General features: G+C 51.1%; 2 protein-coding genes and 1 pseudogene across 2 annotated transcripts; 1 reads left to right on the forward strand and 2 right to left on the reverse strand.

The window, feature by feature from the left end:
• Nucleotides 1-97: 97 nt before the first annotated feature.
• LOC147986504 (putative F-box protein At4g22165) lies at nt 98-15945 on the reverse strand. The gene is made up of 3 exons (XM_087542033.1): nt 15520-15945; nt 378-1216; nt 98-134 (listed from the first exon to the last, which is right to left on the reverse strand). The coding sequence occupies exons 1-3, from the start codon at nt 15943-15945 to the stop codon at nt 98-100; spliced, it is 1302 nt and encodes a 433-aa protein (XP_087398159.1).
• Nucleotides 14468-14986, forward strand: LOC147986505 (uncharacterized). The gene has a single exon (XM_087540068.1). The coding sequence runs from the start codon at nt 14468-14470 to the stop codon at nt 14984-14986; it is 519 nt and encodes a 172-aa protein (XP_087396194.1).
• A 3251-nt stretch (nt 15946-19196) lies between the features above and the next one.
• On the reverse strand, nt 19197-20629 carry LOC147986506 (putative F-box protein At4g22170; annotated as a pseudogene).
• Between the last annotated feature and the right edge of the window lie 55 nt (nt 20630-20684).

The following is a 20684-nucleotide window of genomic DNA, read 5'->3' on the forward strand; positions in this document are numbered from 1 at the left end:
TGCATGCCTCTGCTCAGAGAAACATCAACCGATTAACAAGCCAACACACATACCTCCTCCTCCTATCTGCTTTCTGAAGGCCTGGTTACATAGATTGCTAGTACAGATTGGACGTGATCCAGACCTCCGTAGGGGATTCAGATCCTCTGACTTAGGAAGAGAAGTCAGGGGAAGCTACAGTAGCCTGACTTCTCTTCTCTAGATTTTCATAAGCTGCAATTTAACACAACGATTATGTCCACAGTAATCGGTGCATCTACAGTGATTCCTGGGCAGTGTCGGATCTCTAACTTGCCTTCCATATTTTACACAAAGAGGCCACTGTAGCTCCCTGACTTCCCTCTTGCATGTCAGAGGATCCCTCTCCCTCCGTAGGGCAGTCCATCAGCCGCGCGGACTCCGGCAGCACGCCAGGGAACACGCGCTCGAACGTCCTCGTCCTCGTCTTGAGGTCATAGGCCCTAGCGCCTGCCCAGTCACCCACCCGCTCGAGCATCTCGGGAGTGTACTGCCTCATCCAAGGCGCGGAGAAGTAGAGCATGCCAGGCCTCACGCCGGGGAAGCTCCTCGCCGGTAAAAATGCCGACCGGTTCAGCCCGAGGAACAGCGCATGCTCCTGCATCGACCCCCGCTCCCCGGCTCCTCCTCCGGTATCAGCGCCGCCGCTGCCGTCGTCGTCGTCCACCACGCGGAACGTGAACCAGATCCCGTCCGGGACCGCCGCGCGTGCGGGCTCCCACACCGCGCTGACCTGCCACAGCCCGCCACCCGGCGCGGCCACCAGGTGCCTGGTGAGCACGGCGTCGCGCGGGCAGTATAGCACCACTGCCTTCCTCGACGGCGTTCTGGCGCCGTCGAGGTCCCATCGCTCCACGCCCCCCTTGTAGGTCACGGCGTAGATCCTCCCATTGTGGTACGCGCACTCGGCGTAGATACTCCCGTTCCCGTTGTGCCGATCTTGGCCCCAGTACTGATTGGAAACTAGCACCCGCCATCTGGCATCTCCGGCCCTAGCGTAGGAGATCCACTCGCCGCCGTAGTGGACGACCGTGACGACGCAGTCGCCGACGCCGCCGCGGGACGGGTTGCCGGACAGCACCGCCTTCCGGTAGAAGAAGGTCGCCAGATGATGCGCGTCGTAGGTAACTTCTGGGTTGTGCTGGTATAGGGGTTTGAGACGGTAACGTGCGATTTTCCCCTGATCGTCGTAGTCGGCCTCTGTTAGGGCAAATAAGCCGCGGCGGCGAGCTCACCGCGTCGAGCTCACAGGGATGCAAGAGGGTTTATACTAGTTTGGCCCCTTCGATGAAGGTAAAAGCCTACGTCTAGTTGTGATGGAATTGATGGGGTTTCGATGACTAGGGAGCAAAACAAGCTTCGCCTAAGTCTCGAGTTGTTGTCTATCCTCCTAAACTGCCGCCGGGTCGTCCCCTTATATACACGGGTGACGCCCGTCGGTTCACAGAGTCCTAACACCGGTTCATATTCGTATCCGGGTTGGTCTCTCCTTATTCCTATCTTACAATACAAGTTTATATACAGATGTTGGTTTACGGCTACAAGTCTTAAACCGACTACGGGCCTCAGGCCCTCATCTATTTTCTTGGGCTTTAACACTCTTGAGTTACTGATGAAGTTAACCCGGCCCACATAGGCCAGTTTACGCCCAGTAGTAATATCCCCAACATTAGGCCCCAGATTGATTTGAACGGGTTCATGTCAATCCTTAGCAAAATCTTCATCTTCAACATCTTCTCGTAGTTGCTGAACCGCCATGATGTCATCCTCTCCAGTTGCTGTAAGCCGAGGTGACGTCATCTATCATAAAGAAAACATCCCTGATATCTCCTTGTTTAATAAACTCTCAACAACCGAGGCGACAGCTCCGCTTCCGAAATTTTCGGTTCCTGGATTCACGCGCCTGACACATGTCTTTTTGCCTTATAAATAGGACCGAAGGGTCATTTATTTTCTCCCCTTCGTGCCTTTCCTCTTCGCCTTCCTCGCGTCGCCAGTCTCAGAACTCCGCCGCCGCCGTCGTCTTTTGCATCGACCTTGGTCGCTGCATCAACCTGAGCGCACCAGAAAACTGTGGCGACCTCTCGTATCTTCCTCAGCTCTGGTAGGTCTTCTGCTCTTCTCACCATAGATCTATTCTAGGGTTTCGTGTTCTTGCTGCGTTCATCACCTGTTCATGTTCATATGCTAGCTCCTGGATGCATCTGTGAACCCCTTCTCTGTGTAGTGATAACTTTTAGTATCCGCCTTTAGTTTCATGCCTAAAACTATAGATCTCACATATATTTCTGCCCATTGATTCAATACTGTTGTGCTTTGAGCTTTTGAATATTTTCCTACTTTTCTGAACTTGCTTCAGATCCATTGCTGTAGGGAAATCTTGTGAAATCTGTTTCTGTACACTTACCCATCCGCAATCTCAACTGTTTCAATGCTTAGATTCGATGGTTTAACTTGGTGTAGAAAAAATTAACAAACTGGTATATACCATTAGTCCCCTTGTTGAACCGCCAGATGATGTCGCTTCATAAAACTCCAGTTTAGATAGAGCTGTCTCCGGTTAACATTGTACATATCAGTGTACTTTAATCAATGCATTCTTGAACCGGAATCCCCTATCTTGTAGAGTTCATCATGGCCAAGCAAGTATATGAATGCAACTGGGTTCCTTCTCGCGTCACAGAGACTCAACTGAACAATTCAGTCCTGATCGGTGCTTTAAGCAGCAAAAACACCATCCATTGGAGGGTCCCTGGCAAAGAATGCCCTCCCACACCTCAAGAAGGAGAGGTCGTCGTTTTCGTAGACCACTTAGCCCGGGGCTTTAAGCCGCCCGGTTCTAAATTTTACCGGGATATTTTAGCCAATTTTCAACTCCGCCCACAAGACATTGGCCCCAACTCTGTTACAAACATATGTCACTTCCAAGTGCTCTGTGAGGTGTTCTTTCAAGAGGAGCCCACAGTTGAGTTGTTCGGAGACTGCTTCCATCTAAACCGCCGCATTGAGTTTACTGATGGTTCCAATACGGAATTGGGTTGTGTGGCGATTCAGAAAAGGAAAGAGGTCACATACCCTCACGCCAAACTGCACAGCCACCCCAAAGAGTGGAATCAAACATGGTTCTATTGCAAAGATACCTCCCCTGCTGATGAAAATCCTTTGCCTGGCTTTCGTCCGGAGCGGCTTAGCAATACACACCCCTTTCCACAAAGGTTGACTGCCAAGGAGAGAAGCAAATACGCTCCTCAACTGTCCAAGCTCAGAGCCTTCATGGCCAATGGTTTAACAGGGGTTGATCTCGCTCGCTGTTGGATATCGGAGCATACTGCCCCTTAATCAGCGCTCCGGTTTGATGTGCGAGTATACTGGCAGTGTTGATGATCCACTGCGACATGTTAACATCCAGCTCACCGACGAAGAAATCACAGAGGCTGTGAAGAAAATGCTGAATGAACCGGAACACATCTGTGCTCGAACCGGCCTGCTTCCCTTTTGTGCCACCAACAAACCGCCAGCTGTAAGAGTTTGATTTTTCTTTTTACTGAACCTGTCATTGATATATCTGGCCATTGTTTAATATCAATATCTGTTTATACAGGGCGATGATCCGTTTTGGAGTAAGAAACTTCCACAGGAGAAGCCAGAAAAAACAGACAAACCGGAAAGACCAACCCGGCCAAAGACTAAAGTCATGAAGCGGCCTGCTCATAAGAAGAAAAACACTGCATCTTCTGATCCGGCCGTTGATGATGATGTGGATAATCCGGACCTTGAGGTAGAGCTTGACTCACTTGGCTTATTTTTCACACGCCTTATTGATGATGATATTTGTCAGGATGATGCCAAAGCCAGCCATGCTGATGCTGCAGAGGTAATTACTCTCTCTTCCGATTCAAACCCTTTGCATTCGCAAAAAATCCGTCAGGCAAACTGGAAGGTTAAATTTTCTCATCCTCTTGCTTACTTGGATCCCAAATTTCTTATGAAGACCCAACAGCACGAAGCTCGTTGCACAACCCGGCACAACGGCCAGGTAGTTACCTCCGCCGGTTTACCGATCAGTCCGGTTTGGAAACACCGTTCAGAGGTCTCTAATTTGCTTGTCAGTGCTTGTCCTAAAGCGGGCTGTTTTCGTCAACCTCTTAATCAATCTGACTCCGATTATCAGGTTACTTCCCACTCATCCTCTGGCGAGTCATCGGCTACTCAGCTGCCACCGCTCAAAACAGTGCTTGGGTAAGCTATACTTATCATAATATTTCTGGTACATCACTTTGGAATATATGCTGTATTTGACTTTGTTATTCCTTTCAGGGCCAAGCCTAGGCCGAGCAAGAAGGCTCTCCTGGATAAAGCGGCCGAGGAGGACGCCGTCCCTGAACCGGGTAAAACACCAGATCTTGAAGCGGCTATTCGTGAAGATATACCCAATGATCCACCACAGCAAGATGACGATTTTATTGCTGAAGAAAGGCCTAATGACACCTCAGGCCCTGTCAACCAGCCCACAAGCCCCATCCGGTTTGGGAGGTCCACCAGTCCATCCCAGCCTGCTGACAAACCGACTGCGCCAGTGCAAACCGGTGATGCTAAGGATGATGAAGTTGTAATTACTGGCATTGGCCGTACAGAGCCCAGCAATCCTGTTGTTTTATCCAAGCATACCGCCAAAGAAGAACTTGCTGCCATGGGCAAAGGCAAGTGGAATGTTGACTTGGCGACCTATTCTGCTCTGAATGCCCAAGATCTTCATTCTGGCTACCTGAACCGGCTGTATACCAGCCATGATTATGAAGCTGGTCTGGTGAATATGATGAAAGAGAAATTTGAGGTAACTTCCATGTGCTTTTTCCTGCTTGGATATTTAAATCTTGTTAGTTCTCCTAGCCCCCAAGGGCCGGTTTAGAATCTTCATTCAAACCGGGACTTGCTAATATAAATCTCAATGCTTCGGAATTCGCTGATGTAGCCCCCAAGGGCCGGTTCAACTTAGCGTAGTTAAACCGGGACTTTAAGTAATTGTCATCTTTATTGGAGCAAATAGCCATTAGCCCCCAAGTGCCAAGTTGAATACCTGTATTGATCTTGGGACTTTAGAATCTATTGAAAGATTAAGATCAAATATACATTAGCCCCCAAGGGCCAAGCGCATAACTTGTTATGTGGTTGGTACTTCAATTGTTGTACTACTTTTAGAATCATATAATTGTCTGTATGCAGGCTGAGCTGAAGACAAAAGAAAACCAAGTCACCGATCTCCAAGAAAATCTGAAATCCCAATATGCTGAAACCTCCAAAGCAAAAGAAGAGTTGACCAGCGCTTTAAGCGTCATGGAACATCTTAAGGAGGATTTCAAGAAAGAACGGGCGGACTGGGTCACTGAGAAGGCCGCTTTAACAAAGCAAGTTGAAAATGCCAAAGCCGCACTTAAACCGGTGGTAGATGAACTGACCAGCGTAAAGCGTCATGTGCATGCTATGACTGCCGCTATCTTTGGTAAGCTTTCTTGATTTCTGTAATAACTCGGCCTTCTTATGATGTGTCCGGTTTGTGAATCCTTTGTAACGGTTGCAGGGACACGCATTGGTCACTTGGGGTCAGACGTGCGGAAGAAGTTGAAAGCTGTCTATACACTGACAGAGCAATTATATACTAGCGCGCAGCGGATCATCTCAACTGCGTCCCATAACAACCCGGCGCCCACCTTAATCCAAGACACCCTGAAAATATTGTCTATGCTTCCTGCCCGGTTTGAAGAGCTAAAAAATCTGCTGCTCGAACCGGCGCTATCAATGCCTTAATCCGGGCAAAAGCGTGGGTGCCGGATTTTGATCCTGTTGAAGCAGCTCAAGGCTACCCCCACTTGAAAGAAGATGGTTCAGAGTTCAATGAGGAGGACCTGAGAGCGATAAATCGGGAGGTGCGCCCTCTAGCTTGTCAATTGGTGGAAGAGGCAGACTTGTCTTATTATCAGGATCAATATGACAACCAGAACAAACGAGTGGCTGCACCAATTCCTGAAGCGGAGAATCTAATCCCTCCAATCCGTAAGCATACTTATGCTCCTGATATTCAACCATCGTTGTTGATCCATGATGAAGCTGTCTTTCAAGCCTTAATGGGAATCGACTGGACAACTGTTGATTTCCAGCCACTGGGTAGGGAAGCAGAAGCTGAAGCGGCGCAGGATGACCCGCAACCATCAGACCAGGGCGGCGACCAAGCTTGAACCGGAGGCCAGTTTGAACGGCCTCTCTTTTATATTCCGCCGAGAAAGCAATGATCTTATTTGGGCACCATGCTGCCTTGTAATAGGATAGCCAATACTCTTGCTTTTAAGATGCCTTCGTGCATAGTTACTGGTACTTACACTTCTGTTGAATGATCAAAACCTTCAATCTATTTTTCCTACAATCATAAAATCTTGAACTGCCAAGGCGGTTGTACCGCCAGCCGGATTATGATCTTTATATATATGCAATGAAATTGAGGTACCTGATCGAATCTTGTGCTACAAAATACCTGCCATCGTTGGGCATGAAGTTGGCGTATAGCCAATCTTGAAACGGAGGTATATAAACCTATACCGTCGAAGGAGAAAGTAGCTCCTGTGTATGTAATGCCGGTTTACCATATAAACCGTGCCGGGTTATGATAAACACCGTGTTATTCCAAGATGTAAATAGAAAATCAAACCGAGCAAATAGTCTCCGGATTAAAAACCGTTTGCAAACAGAGGCTTATTTGAGCCGATCAGATGGCATTACCATGGTCGGACACGACCAAGCCCCCGATAGGTGTGGCTATGGTTCAAGTCAGCCGGGTCCCCAAATGAAACCGTGGCATTATGCCAATCAAAAGGCGTGGCAATGGTTCGGGTTCGACCAAGCCCCCAAGTGATTTTGTGGCCTTAGGCCGATCAAGAGGCGTGACTGGTTCAGATTTGACCATGTCCCCAAGTGATCTGGTTGCTTTCGCCTATCAAAAGGTGTCGCATTGGTTCAGATACGACCAAGCCCCCGAATGATATTATAAAAACTTCAAGGGGTAAACCAGAGGTTGCTTTAAGACAGAACAACTCCATGTAACCACACATGATGTAAAAGAACAGATACCCCGCTTTAGCTGAGGTTCCGGTTTATTATATTAATCATAATATATACATCGTCATAATATGTACATAAGTAGAGCCAATGGCTCAAGTATAGTAAGGCCGAAGATGAGCTATGTTCCATGGCCTGTTGGTCTCCTCCTCTGATGTACGTGAATCTTTATGCTCTCGAATATTGATCAGATAGTATGACCCGTTGTGCAGATTCTTGCTGACCACGAAAGGTCCCTCCCAAGGTGGGGATAACTTATGCATATCAGTCTGATCTTGGATGAGCCGAAGCACCAAATCTCCCTCTTGAAAGGTTCTGGTTCTAACTCGGCGACTGTGATAACGACGAAGATCCTGTTGGTAAATCGCCGAGCGGGCAGCCGCTATGTCATGCTCTTCATCCAACCGGTCCAAAGCGGCTTGCCGTGCTGTCTCGTTGTCCGCCTCAACATAGGCCGCCACACGAGGTGAATCATTACGGATATCACTAGGGAGAACCACCTCCGCTCCATAGACCATGAAGAATGGTGTGTATCCTGTTGATCTATTGGGTGTGGTATTGATGCTCCATAACACAGATGGTAACTCTTCTACCCAACAACCCGGTGTTCTCTGCAAAGGAACCATAAGCCGGGGCTTGATGCCTCTCAAGATCTCTTGATTAGCCCTTTCTGCTTGACCATTGGACTGTGGGTGCGCTACGGATGAAACGTCAAGCCGGATGTGCTCACGTTCGCAGAACTCCTTCATGGCACCTTTGGACAAATTGGTACCATTGTCTGTGATGATACTGTGTGGAAAGCCAAACCGGAAAATCACTTTTTTGATGAACTGAACCACCGTGGCCGCATCACACTTGCTAACAGGTTCTGCTTCCACCCACTTTGTAAACTTATCAACCGCCACCAGTAGGTGGGTCTTCTTATCCTTGGACCGTTTGAAAGGTCCAACCATATCCAGCCCCCAAGTTGCAAACGGCCAAGTGATTGGAATCATTCTCAATTCTTGAGCCGGTACATGAGCACGTCTTGAAAACTTTTGGCAACCGTCACATCGTCTGACTAGATCCTCCGCATCAGCATGAGCAGTTAACCAATAGAAGCCATGGCGGAACGCTTTAGCCACCAAAGATTTTGAACCGGCATGGTGACCACAATCTCCTTCGTGGATCTCACGCAAAATTTCATAGCCTTCTTCAGGAGACACACAGCGTTGAAACGCCCCTGACACACTGCAATGATGCAACTCACCATTGACAATAATCATGGACTTGGATCACCGGGTTATCTGTCGGGCCAGAGTCTCCTCCTCTGTTAACTCGCCTCGGTTCATGTACGCAAGGTAAGGAAGCGTCCAATCCGGAATAACATGAAGAGCTGCCACCAATTGAGCCTCCGGATCAGGAGTAGCCAAATCCGCTTCACCAGGGAGCTTGACCGACGGGTTGTGCAGCACATCGAGGAAAACATTGGGCGGGGCCGGTTTGCGCTGAGAACCCAGCCGGCTTAAAGTGTCCGCCGCTTCGTTCTTCCGTCGGTCCACGTGGTCCACCTGATAGCTTTTAAAGTGACCTGCAACAGTATCCACCTCACGACGATATACTGCCATGAGTGGGTCCTTGGAATCCCAAGTGCCAGACACCTGCTGAGCCACAAGGTCCGAGTCACCGAAGCACTTAACTCGACTTAGATTCATCTCTTTAGCTATCCGGAGACCGTGGAGCAAGGCTTCATACTCAGCTGCATTGTTAGTACAAGGGAACATTAGGCGGAGAACGTAACAGAACTTATCACCTCGTGGGGAAGTTAACACGACTCCAGCCCCCGAGCCCTCCAATTGCCTAGATCCGTCAAAATGGATGGTCCAATATGTGTGATCCGGTTTGTCTTCAAGTGCTTGCAGTTCCGTCCAATCATTGATGAAATCAACAAGCGCTTGAGACTTAACCGCCGTCCGCGGCACGTACTTTAACCTGTGCGGCCCAAGCTCTATAGCCCACTTGGCAATCCGGCCAGTCGCTTCCCGGTTCTGGATGATATCGCCCAAGGGAGCAGAACTGACTACCGTAATGGGGTGCCCTTGGAAGTATTGTTTAAGCTTTCGGCTTGCCAGAAAAACATCATATACCAGCTTCTGCCAATGCGGATACCTTTGCTTGGACTCAATAAGTACCTCGCTGATATAATAGACCGGACGTTGAACCGGATGCTCCTTGCCTGCCTCTTTTCTCTCCACCACAATAGCCACACTGACCGCACGAGCATTAGCAGCAACATATAGCAGCAACGGCTCCTTGTCAATGGGAGCGGCGAGGACAGGCGGATTGGCCAATTGCCGCTTTAAGTCCTCAAATGCCTTATCAGCAGCAGAACTCCAGACGAATTGATCCGTCTTCTTCAACATCTGATACAAAGGGATTGCCTTCTCACCAAGGCGGCTGATAAACCGGCTTAACGCGGCAATCCGGCCTGCTAGGCGTTGAACATCATTGATACACTTTGGTTTAGCCAGGGAGGTGATGGCTGTGATCTTCTCTGGATTCACCTCGATTCCCCTGTTGGACACCAGAAAACCCAATAACTTGCCTGCCGGTACACCAAAGACACACTTGGCCGGATTAAGCATCATCTTGTACGTCCTCAGGTTATCAAAAGTTTCCTTCAAGTCGTCAACGAGAGTCTCCTTCTCTCTTGACTTAACCACAATATCATCTACGTAAGCATGTACATTGCGGCCGATCTGCTTATGAAGACAATTTTGTACACACCGTTGATAAGTTGCCTGGGCACTCTTGAGCCCAAAGGGCATGGACACATAGCAGAAGGCTCCAAAGGGAGTTATGAACGCCGTCTTCTCCTGGTCCTTAACTGCCATTTTGATCTGATGATAGCCGGAATACGCATCCAAAAACTCAAATGCTCACAACCCGCCGTAGCATCAATAATTTGATCAATACGGGGGAGGGCAAAAGGGTCTGCCGGACAAGACTTATTAAGATCTGTGTAATCCACACACATGCGCCAGGTGCCATTTTTCTTAAGGACCAGCACCGGGTTAGCAAGCCACTCAGGGTGGAAAACTTCAATAATAAAGCCAGCTACTAAGAGCCTGGCTACCTCTTCTCCAATAGCCTTGCGTCTTTCTTCGTTAAACCGGCGGAGGAACTATTTCACCGGTTTGTATTTAGGATCCACATTAAGGGTGTGCTTAGCGAGTCGCCTCGGTACACCTGGCATGTCAGAGGGCTTCCATGCAAAAATGTCCCGATTCTCATGGATGAACTCGATGAGCGCGCCTTCCTATTTTGGATCCAAATTGGCACTGATGCTGAACTGCTTGGACGAATCGCCAGGCATGAAGTCAACAAGTTTAGTCTCAGCTGCCGATTTGAATTTCAGGGCCGGATCATGCTCCGTAGTTGGCTTTTTCAACGGAGTCATGTCTGCCGGATCAACATTGTCCTTATAAAATTTCAGTTCCTCGGTGGCACAAACCGACTCTGCGTAGGCCGCATCTCCTTCCTCGCATTCCAAAGCGACTTTACGGCTTCTGTGAACTGTTATTGTTCCCTTGTGACCCGGCATTTTGAGCTGCAAATACACATAACAGGGCTGTGCCATAAACTTGGCGTAGGCCGGTCGCCCAAAGAAGGCATGATATGGACTTTGGATTTTTACCACTTCAAACGTCAATGTCTCCGACCTGGAATCATGATCATCTCCAAAAACCACTTCCAGAGCTATCTTACCAACAGGATATGCTGACTTGCCAGGTACCACACCATGGAACACCGTATTGGACGGTTTAAGATTTTTATCTGTTAGTCCCATACGACGGAAGGTCTCATAGTACAAGATATTAATGTTGCTCCCTCCATCCATGAGCACCTTGGTGAACTTGTATCCTCCCACCTGAGGCGCCACCACCAGAGCCAACTGACCCGAATTATCAACCCGGGGAGGGTGATCCTCTCTGCTCCATATGATTGGCTGTTCAGACCAGCGTAGATAACGGGGCACGGCCGGTTCAACAGAGTTGACTACCCGCCTCTGAACCTTTCGGTCTCGCTTGTCCAAGCTAGTGGTGAAGACATGGTACTGCCCACTATTCAACTGCTTTGGGTTGCTCTGGTAACCCGACTGTTGTTGCTGCTGGTTGTAACCACCCTGGCTGTTCTGATTATTTTGATTGTTATGTCCGCCCGGATTACCATTAAACCCTGAACCGGAATTTCCTCCACCGTATCCCGGCCCGGATCCTGAGCCACCGCCGGAGCCATGATCATACCGGAAAGCATTAGAATTCTTGAACTCCTGCATAATGTAGCAATCCTTCCAAAGGTGGTTTGCTGGCACCTCCTTCGTCCCATGCTTAGGACAGGGCTGGTTCAGTAGATAATTTAGGCGGTCCGGGTTAGGGTTGGGTGCCCCACTGCGATTCGGCGGTTTACCTTTACGTCGTTGGCCCTTGTCCTGCGTGTTGGTATTAGCCACGAAGTCCATGTTGCCATCCTCTTTACGCTTGCCTCCGCTACCATTGCCTGCCGAGTGATGCTGCTGACCCTTGGAGTTGTTGTTCCTCTTTCCCTTCCCTGCCTTGTCATCATCAGACTCGGGATCCTTGGTACTATCAGAATCAGCATACTTTACCAAAGCAGCCATGAGGGTCCCCATGTAAGTGCAATGGCGCTTCATCCTTCCCAGCTTCAGCTTTAGGGGCCCAAACCGGCAGTTGCCTTCTAGGGTTATGACTGCAGTGTCAGCGTTGATGCAGTCTGATGAATGCAACACTTGTGAGACCCGGCGCACCCAATGAGTCGTCGATTCTCCTTCCTCCTGGACGCAGGCAGCTAAGTCCACTATCGACATAGGCTGCTTGCATGTATCCTTGAAATTACTGATAAACCGGGTTCGTAATTGGGCCCATGAACTGATAGAATTGGCCGGTAAGCTTTTTAACCAAGTACGGGCCGTTCCTTTGAGCATCATGGTGAAGTATTTCGCACATGCCGCATCATCCACATCAAGCATCTCCATGGCCATCTCATAGCTCTCCACCCATGTCTCTGGAGGTTGATCCGCCGTGTAATTTGGTACCTTGCGCGGGCCTTTGAAATCCTTGGGCAGGCGTAGATTGCGTAAGGCGGGGACAAGGCAAGGCACCCCCAAAGAACTAGAAGTAACACCAGGTTTGACCGAGATAGTTGGACGAACCGGCGTAAGCTGCCGAGTCTGATATTGTGCGGCTAACTCGGCCTCCCTGCGCGCTCGGGCCCAGTCCACCACTTCCTGAGCGTTATCAGCACCACCCGCCGGGTTGTTGCCGCGGGGTGCTCCACGTCGTTCATTACTTAACACGGTCGGTTCATCCATATGCCTGCTATAGCTCCGGCTTGGACGAGGGGTCGAGTGGATCCGGTCGCGGCTGTACGAGTATGCTTCCTGTTGGACCAAAGATGTCCTAAGAAGTTCCTTGACCCGGCGCGTCTCTACCGCCTGCTGCGAGTCACCTTCAATTGGAATGGCCTCCAGCCGTGCAGCAGCGGCAACGAGATTGTCCATCGGGTTGGAGTAGTGACCCGGAGGTGTTGAAACAGTCTGAGGTACAACAATGTCATGACGAGGCAGATCCATCAAACGGGGCTGAACCGGCGCGCCGGTCCCAGGAGCTTCCGCCCGGTTTATCCCCAGCGGATTACTGGTTCCTGCTTCTGGGGTGTTGAAAAGGTCTCTGGCCTCGAAAACCGAAGGCAAACAGGATCGGTACTTCCTCTTCATGACCTCATGCGACGCGTTCTGGTCCAACATGAGCCTGTAGGCTTGTGCGTCTAAAGCGGCCCGCTCTGCGGTCATCCTGGCATTCTTAGCTGCCAGGTCCGCCTTAGCCTGGGTGATTTGTTCCCTCACTTTTGCAATCTCCGCGTTGTGGACGTCCTGATCCACCGGGTTAGCTTCTGCCATAAGCATAGCCAATGGATCAAATAGATCTGATAGAACTTGAGCCGGCGGGTGTACAGAGCCTCATGCCCTGGCAGCCGCTGCCGCTGCTGAACCGGAGGTTGTTGCCGCTGCTGAACCGGAGGTTGTTGCCGCAGCGGTCGAAGAATGAAGCACTGCTTGTGTGCCGGCCATGAATATTCCAACTCGGTTGGGTAGATCAGAGGGGTCTGGAATACTGTCGCCATCGGAACAGCCCCCAATCCGGCCATCTTGTAGCTGATATAGAGATTCGGTTTCTCCGGCTGATGACTCGTCGCCGGAATACATGACAGTCTCGCCGCCAGATTCCGATCCATCCTCATAACCTCCTCCATGGATGACTCCCACGAAGACACGCTTCACGGCCGGTTTAACCCGGGCAGATCGCGCACGCTGAGCCGTTTTGACGAGGTCGGTGCAGATGTCCGGCTCAGGGCCCGGTTCACCGATCTTGACGATGAAAACGTGTATGCCACCAAAGGGGACCCGGTACCCGTACTCAACTGAGCCGGCCTCGGGGCCCCAGCCTGCATCGTCGATGTAGAGCTTGCCGCGACGACTCTTAGTCATCCGGCCCACAAAGTAGCCCTCGAGTCCTTCAAAGCGGCCCTCCAAGAACTTGAAAGCATCGTGCGATAGCCCCACGGTGGGCGCCAACTGTCGTGGTTTTGTCACGGCAGATGTCCTAGAGAAAGGACTTAGTCGTGAGGCCATCACAACGGGTTAGCTCAAAGGGGTTAAAGCGGACACAGGGACGCAAGAGGGTTTATACTAATTCGGCCCCTTCGATGAAGGTAAAAGCCTACGTCTAGTTGTGATGGAATTGATGGGGTTTCGATGACTAGGGAGCAAAACAAGCTTCGCCTAAGTCTCGAGTTGTTGTCTGTCCTCCTAAACTGCCGCCGGGTCGTCCCCTTATATACACGGGTGACGCCCGTCGGTTCACAGAGTCCTAACACCGGTTCATATTCATATCCGGGTTGGTCTCTCCTTATTCCTATCTTACAATACAAGTTTATATACAGATGCCGGTTTACGGCTACAAGTCTTAAACCGACTACGAGCCTCAGGCCCTCATCTATCTTCTTGGGCTTTAACACTCTTGAGTTACTGATGAAGTTAACCCGGCTCACATAGGCCGGTTTACGCCCAGTAGTAATATCCCCAACAGCGGTGATCGCCAAGAAAGACAAGCCGGCGCGGGCTTACCTGCTCTGAGCGCTCGCCGACGACTTGCTGCTGGAGGTGGCCGCAAAGAAGACCGCGGCGGAAATATGGAGTAGCCTGAAGGCCCGGTTCGTCGGGGCTGATCGCGTGCACGCGGCGCGGCTGGGCACACTACGCGGGGAGTTCGAGCTCCTGTGCATGGTGAGCGACAAGTCGCTGGATGCGTTCGCGGGGAAGATCAGTGGCATGGCGGCGCGCTACGCCGAGCTGGGAGCGACCCTCGACGACGCGGCGATGGTGAAGAAGCTCCTGGACTGCGTCCCGGATCGCCTGTACGCGGCGGTCGCCGGGATGGAGCAGTTCTCCGACTTGTCGACGTTGTTGTTCGAGGACGCGCTCGGACGCCTGAAGGCATTCGACGAGCGGCTACGTCGGCGCGCGCAGGCGGGCGGCGAGCGGGCAGACGACAAGCAGCTCATGTTCACCACGGCACAGTGGCGGGCGCGCGAGCGATGTCGGGGCGATGCGCACGGAGAGGACGACAACGACGGGGCGCGCAGCGAGGCGTCGGGCTTCGGCGGGAACCGGCGCTGCCGCTGCTACAAGTGCGGTGAACGCGGGCATTTTAAGCGCGAGTGCCCGCAGTGGAAGAAGGCGCCAGCGGCGGAGCAAGCCTTGCTGGTGGACGCCGGCGTCGAGGACGCCGGGCTGCTCTGAGCCGTAGCTTAGGGCGCGGATGTTAGGGCAAATAAGCCGCGGCGGCGAGCTCACCGCGTCGGGCGCGTGTATGGGCGCGCGCCAGACGCAGCGGGCACGTCGGGACCATGGGGTTGCGTGCGTTGTGTGTGTGGGTGTAGGCTAGGATGCGGGCGCGTGGTGAGCACGAGGCACCGTAGGACTAGGGCGAGCTGGACCGGGTCACCAAGGCCGTTATGTTGAGGGCTCGGCACGCATCGGGCGCGTGCATGCGTGGGGTGAACGCGGCCAGAGCGGGCCAAGACGTGGGCTTGGGAAGTGGACGCGTGGGAGTCGTGCCCAGCGCAGTCCGAGGTATAAAACCCGTGTGGTGATCGTTGTAATGGTGTGTGGGCTGAGTTCATACTCAGGGGAAAGAAAAAGGCGTTCGTGCGCCGAGAAAAACCACCATGTCTCTGTGTCCTTCTTCCTCCTCTGATCTTCTTTTTCCTTGGTTTGAGCCACGGCGACACAGAAAGCTAGGAGGAGCGAGGCGAGGGACTGGAGGTTCCAACAGCCTCCACCCGCGAGAAGTCGGTGACCGGCGGCAGAGGGATCGTGCGCGAGGTGAAGAGGTTGTGGAGCGAGAGGTTGCAGAGCTCGTCCACCACCACCAGCCACCTGTCGGAGGCACCGCAGCAGGTGACGAAGGTGCCCGCCGGGAACGTGACGCTGTAGGCCTTGTCGACGTCGAGGAGATTGCGGAGCTTGCAGGTCACGGCCGAGCGGCAGCGCCCGATGGCTAGGTCTGGGTGGGGTTCTTGTTCCCAGGACATGAGCCATGGCGTGCCCGGAGGTGGGACACCGCCGGCAGCCGCTGCCGAGCGCCATGACGTGCAGACGGTCGTGAAGGCGAGGGCTCCCAGGAGCTCGAGGAGCTGCACGATGCTCGTGAGGAGATCGGTTGGGAGGTCGGACCAGCACGGTGCTGCTGCTGCCATGCCGAATCTTTGCGTGGCGTTGTGCTTGTGACGACGATGCAACTAACGAACCACCCAAAGAAACATATCTATGCACGAGTCGGAGAGGGAATTCGTTGCGGATTGGAAGGGGGGGGCGCAAATTTTGCTAAGATTACTTTTTTCACGTCGTGTCAAACACGCTTTTGATCTAATAAATCCCATCCTAAACAAACAGATCTAATAAATCCCAGATTTAAAATCATGTAGGATTTGAAAGGACATGCCACTTTAATTCAGTTTTGTTAAGTCTTAGTTAACTGAGACTTATATTCCTTCAAAAACACTAACGCCCATAAGTGTGGGCGTTTGCATCTCGTCCACACGCATGGATCCGTGTCCGTTTATGGGTACACGAATCTTGGCATGTTTGTGGTGCCATGTAGGACTGGGTTGACGTGTGGGCATTCATCCAGTCGCCCACACGTTCGTTTCACCACATGAAGGGGGCGGTGTGTGGGCGTTTAGCAGTTCGCCCACAGGTCAATTTTCACTCACGCACAAGGGCTGGTGTGTGGGCATTTGTCATCTCGTCCACACGTCCGTCTCCTCTCCCACACCCAACCTGCCAGTTGCCATGCGTTTTACAGTGTACACGGCAACTGCCCTAGTGTGCTTGTAAGCAGATGGCAACTTGCTCTTTTTTTTATCCGAACATGTTAGTTGGCATTTGTTTTACAGGGTACACTGCAACTGCCCTAGTGTGCTTGTAAGCAGATAGCAACTCTCTCTTTTACCCGAACATGTTATTTTGCCATGTCTCTTTGTAGCGTTACACGGCAACTGCCTAGTGTTAGTAGGTGGCAACTCCTAAGGTTTTCAAATCATGGCAACTGTAGTAAACCAGATCACACATGGCAACTGCTTGGTGTTACTAGGTGGCAACCTCTAAAGTTTTCAAATCATGACAACTATAATAAATCAGACCATAGATGACAACAGTTGCAGTTGTCCAAAATGGCATCAGGCACTTGACCTGAGATGGCAACTGCAGTTGAGCAACCATGGCAATTGTAGTTGCCCGATATGGCAACTGTAGTTCAACGACATGGCAACTGCAGTTAAACGGACATTGAAGAGGGTCCGGACCATGGCAACTACGGGAACGCGTGATGACTGTCACGCGGGGGCGTGCGGGACCGTGAGGTAGGTGGCTGAGAGAGGTCGTGCGGGCGTTATGCATTTTGCCCACACGTAGGCGTGTGAGAGGGGCCGCGAGGAAAAAAAAAGAGGCGTGTGGGCGCTAGTTGTTGTGCCAACGCGTAAGCATATATATGGGCTGGTCCTCTTAGACACCACACAAAATGTGTGGGCAGACCCCTTAACACCCACACGTATGGCAGTTATCGTCGTCCCATTCCTTTGATCTTGCATATAGATTTGTACAAATTTTTTTCAGTTTTTTTCGTCTTACATATTATATCACTTGACTGAGACAGTCTCAATCAATTGAGACCTAGTCACACCCACTTTACTATGTGTTTTATTTCCTTTTGCATTTTGAGAATCCTACAAGAGACGTTAAATTTGTTCGACGTGTGTGCAAATGTGTTTTGCAAGTACTCCCTCCGTTTCCATATCTAAGTCTTTTTAGAGATTCTGACTAGTGACTACATACAAAGCAAAAATAAATGAATCTATACTCTAATATATGTCTATATACATCTGCATGTTGTAATTCATTTGAAATGTTTAAAGAGACTTATATTTAGAAACGGATGGAGTACATCGCATCTTTTTTCCGAATGAGCCAAGACTCTATACTAATTAATCGAACACCACATTACAAGAAAACCACTGAAGGAAAAAAAAAATACAGTCACATCCTTGGGAATCCTCCACCCTCTCCACCACGCACATACCGATGACACGTCAAAGTTGCCGCCTCTAGAGTTCCGCACCGCTACCGGAACAATAGAGTAATATCTGATGAGTGCATTTTGCATCCTGTTCTACTTGATGTTTTTGCATCGTAGATGTGGGATTTTCTGCATTTTACAGCGACACAGTTACCATTTTTGTCTGGTTTCCCCAGAATCAAGAGATTTGGGGTATTAATTGGAAATTCATTGGAAAACACTCATTTTTATAGCAAATATGTTGATTGGACGGCAGAAAAATCTTCCTCGTGAAGAGACGAAGATGTGGGAGGAAGTTGGGTTGCGTGCGACTTTCTAGAAGAGAAGATGATGTACGGTACGAGCGTGACCACTACTGTTTTATTCAGAATATCCAGTTAGCTGGTTGGGATGTTCTGGGTGTTCTAAACAGAAGATAGAATAGTGTACAAGTGCTTCGATGACTCTTAGTGTAGGTGCCATGTACGCTCTGAAGGAACTACAAATTTGCAACGACCATCTCTTGTAGGATTTGCATGTTGCGAATGAAAGATGTTCGGTGGTTCCTGATAGTGTAAAAACAAAGAGATAGTTGGAAATAGTTGATATGAGTTAGGTGTTTTTGGAGTTTGATGCACATTTGAGACACCGTGTCCTTGATCGCCCTTTCATTGTATCGGATACTTATGGCGTGATGTTGGATCACTAAAATACAAAAGCTAAATCCTTGGTTTGGCAAACACTAGTAGTGGAAGAAATAGGGGTCACTAACCATCTTTCTAGTTGCATCTTTGGGAACATAATTTGGAAATAGACTTGACTGTGCATCTTTGGGAAATTGGCTTTGAAAGACATGACATACAACATATAGAGCCCCCCAATTGGGTTTGGCAGGTTGCATGTCTTCCGTTCTTCATAAATTCAGGCTAGAGCTTCTTAAATTCTAGGGGTAAATTAGACATTTGGAACTAAAGGTTTTACATCCGGAAGTCAGAGATTTCACTTTTAGAAATGGAAAGATTCGGGGATTAGATATTTCACTTTCAAATTCAGAGATCGCAGGGTTCAGAAAATTAGCGGGCCCAATTTCCACAATTAAAGGTTTAAAAAACTAGAGGTTTCAGATTAACAGCCTCTTTGATTCGTATGATTTGAAAGCATAGAAATAGGAAAAGTATATGGTTGAAGTGGCACGTCCACTTGAGTCCTATAGAATTAGCAATGAAGTGTTTGATGCCACAGGAAAAATAAAAAAATTATAAAAAAAGGTTGGAGTGGAGGTTAGATTTTCTATGAAAATATAGTATAAAAGATTCCATAGAAAAAATTCCTGTGGAATCCAATCCTATAAATCGAAGGATCAACGTAGGAAAAAAAATCACAAAGATTTCAATCCTCCCGAATCCTATAAATTTTCTTTGAATCAAAGGAGCCCTAAGGGGTTTCTCAAAGGTAAATCACAAGTTTTCAGCCAACGCACACACGTCCTGCTATCTGCTTCCGAAGGACCTGTTTATCGCCGGCAGCTAGTGGAGATTGGGCGTGACCCACACCTCCGTAGGACAGTCCATCAGCCGTGCGGACTCCGGCAGCAAGCCGGGGAACACGCGCTCGAACGTCCTCGCCATCGTCTTGCCGAGGACATCGTAGGCCCTCGCGCCTCCCCAGTCACCCACCCGCTCGAGCAAGGCTGGAGAGTACTGCCGCATCCATGGCGCCGAGAAGTAGAGCACGCCGGGCCTCACGCCGGGGAAGCTCCCGGTGCCGGTTGGCAACCACGCCGGCCGGTTCATCCCGAGGAACAGCGCGTGCGCCTGCACCGATTCACGCTCCCCCTCGCCTCCGGCGTCATCATCGACATCGACCACGCGGAACGTGAACCTGACGGCGTCCGGGTACTCCGCGCGCCCGGGCTCCCACACCGCGCTCACCAGCCATAGCCCGCCGCCGCCCGGCGAGACCACGAGGTGCCTGCTGAGGACGGCGTCGCGCAGCCGTCGGTCTTGCACAACCTCCTCCTGCTTCTCCGACGGCGTCCCGGCGCCGGCGTCGTCGAGGGGCCACCGCTCGACGATCCCCTGATACGTCACGGCGTAGACGCTCCCCTTGTGGTACGCGCAGTCGGCGTAGGCATCCGGATGGCCGTGGCCCCAGATGTGTCTGTTGGCGACCACCACCCGCCACCGGGTGTCTCCCGCCCTGACGTGGGAGATCCACCTGCCGCCGAAGTGGACGATCGTGACGGCGTAGTCGCCGCCTCCGGACGGGTCGCCGGACAGCTCCGCCTTCCAGTAGAAATACGTGGCCAGATGGTATGCGGCGTACTGCTGTGCGTCGATGTACTGGCCCGAGCTCCTGCTGAGACGGTAACCCTTGATTTTCCCCTGGTCGTCGTGCACGACGGCCGTCACGCACGGGAAGTCGGTGACCGGCGGCAGAGGGATGGTGCGCGAGGTGAAGGGGTTGTGGAGCGAGAGGTTGCAGAGCTCGTCCACCACCACCAGCCACCCGTTGGAGGCGCCGCAGCAGGTGACGAAGGTGCCTGCCGGGAACGTGAGGCTGTGAACCCTGTCCACGTCGAGGAGATTGCGGAGCTTGCAGGTCACGGCGGAGCGGCTGCGCCCGCCGGCCGGGTGGGAGTCTGGGTCCCAGGACATGAGCCATGGCGTGCGCGGATGCGGGATGTCGCCGGCGGCCGCGCGTCACGACGTGCAGACGGACGCGAAGGCGAGCGCTCCCGGGAGCTCCAGGAGTTGCACGATGCTCGCGAGGAGATCGGTCGGGAGGTCCGACCAGCAGGGGTTTGTGCACGATCTTGCTGCCGCCATGGTGAACTTTTAGGTCTATCACGTTGTGCTTGTGACCCAGCGTATTTATAATACA

The sequence above is a fragment of the Triticum urartu genome, chromosome 2A (genome assembly GCF_056163025.1).
Source record: "Triticum urartu cultivar PI428250 chromosome 2A, HENAU_Tu73, whole genome shotgun sequence".
NCBI lineage: Eukaryota > Viridiplantae > Streptophyta > Magnoliopsida > Poales > Poaceae > Triticum > Triticum urartu.

What these genes read in the sequence shown, in the direction of transcription:
- LOC147986504 (XM_087542033.1), bottom strand. Translation starts at nt 15,945, where the DNA reads ATGGCAGCAGCAGCACCGTGCTGGTCCGACCTCCCAACCGATCTCCTC. An exon ending in ACTTCTCGCGGGTGGAGGCT is followed by an intron (nt 1,217 to 15,519) that starts GTTGGAACCTCC and finishes GCCCTAACAGAG; the next exon opens with GCCGACTACGACGATCAGGG. An exon ending in TCCGCGCGGCTGATGGACTG is followed by an intron (nt 135 to 377) that starts CCCTACGGAGGG and finishes AGGATCTGAATC; the next exon opens with CCCTACGGAGGTCTGGATCA.
- LOC147986505 (XM_087540068.1), top strand. Translation starts at nt 14,468, where the DNA reads ATGGTGAGCGACAAGTCGCTGGATGCGTTCGCGGGGAAGATCAGTGGC.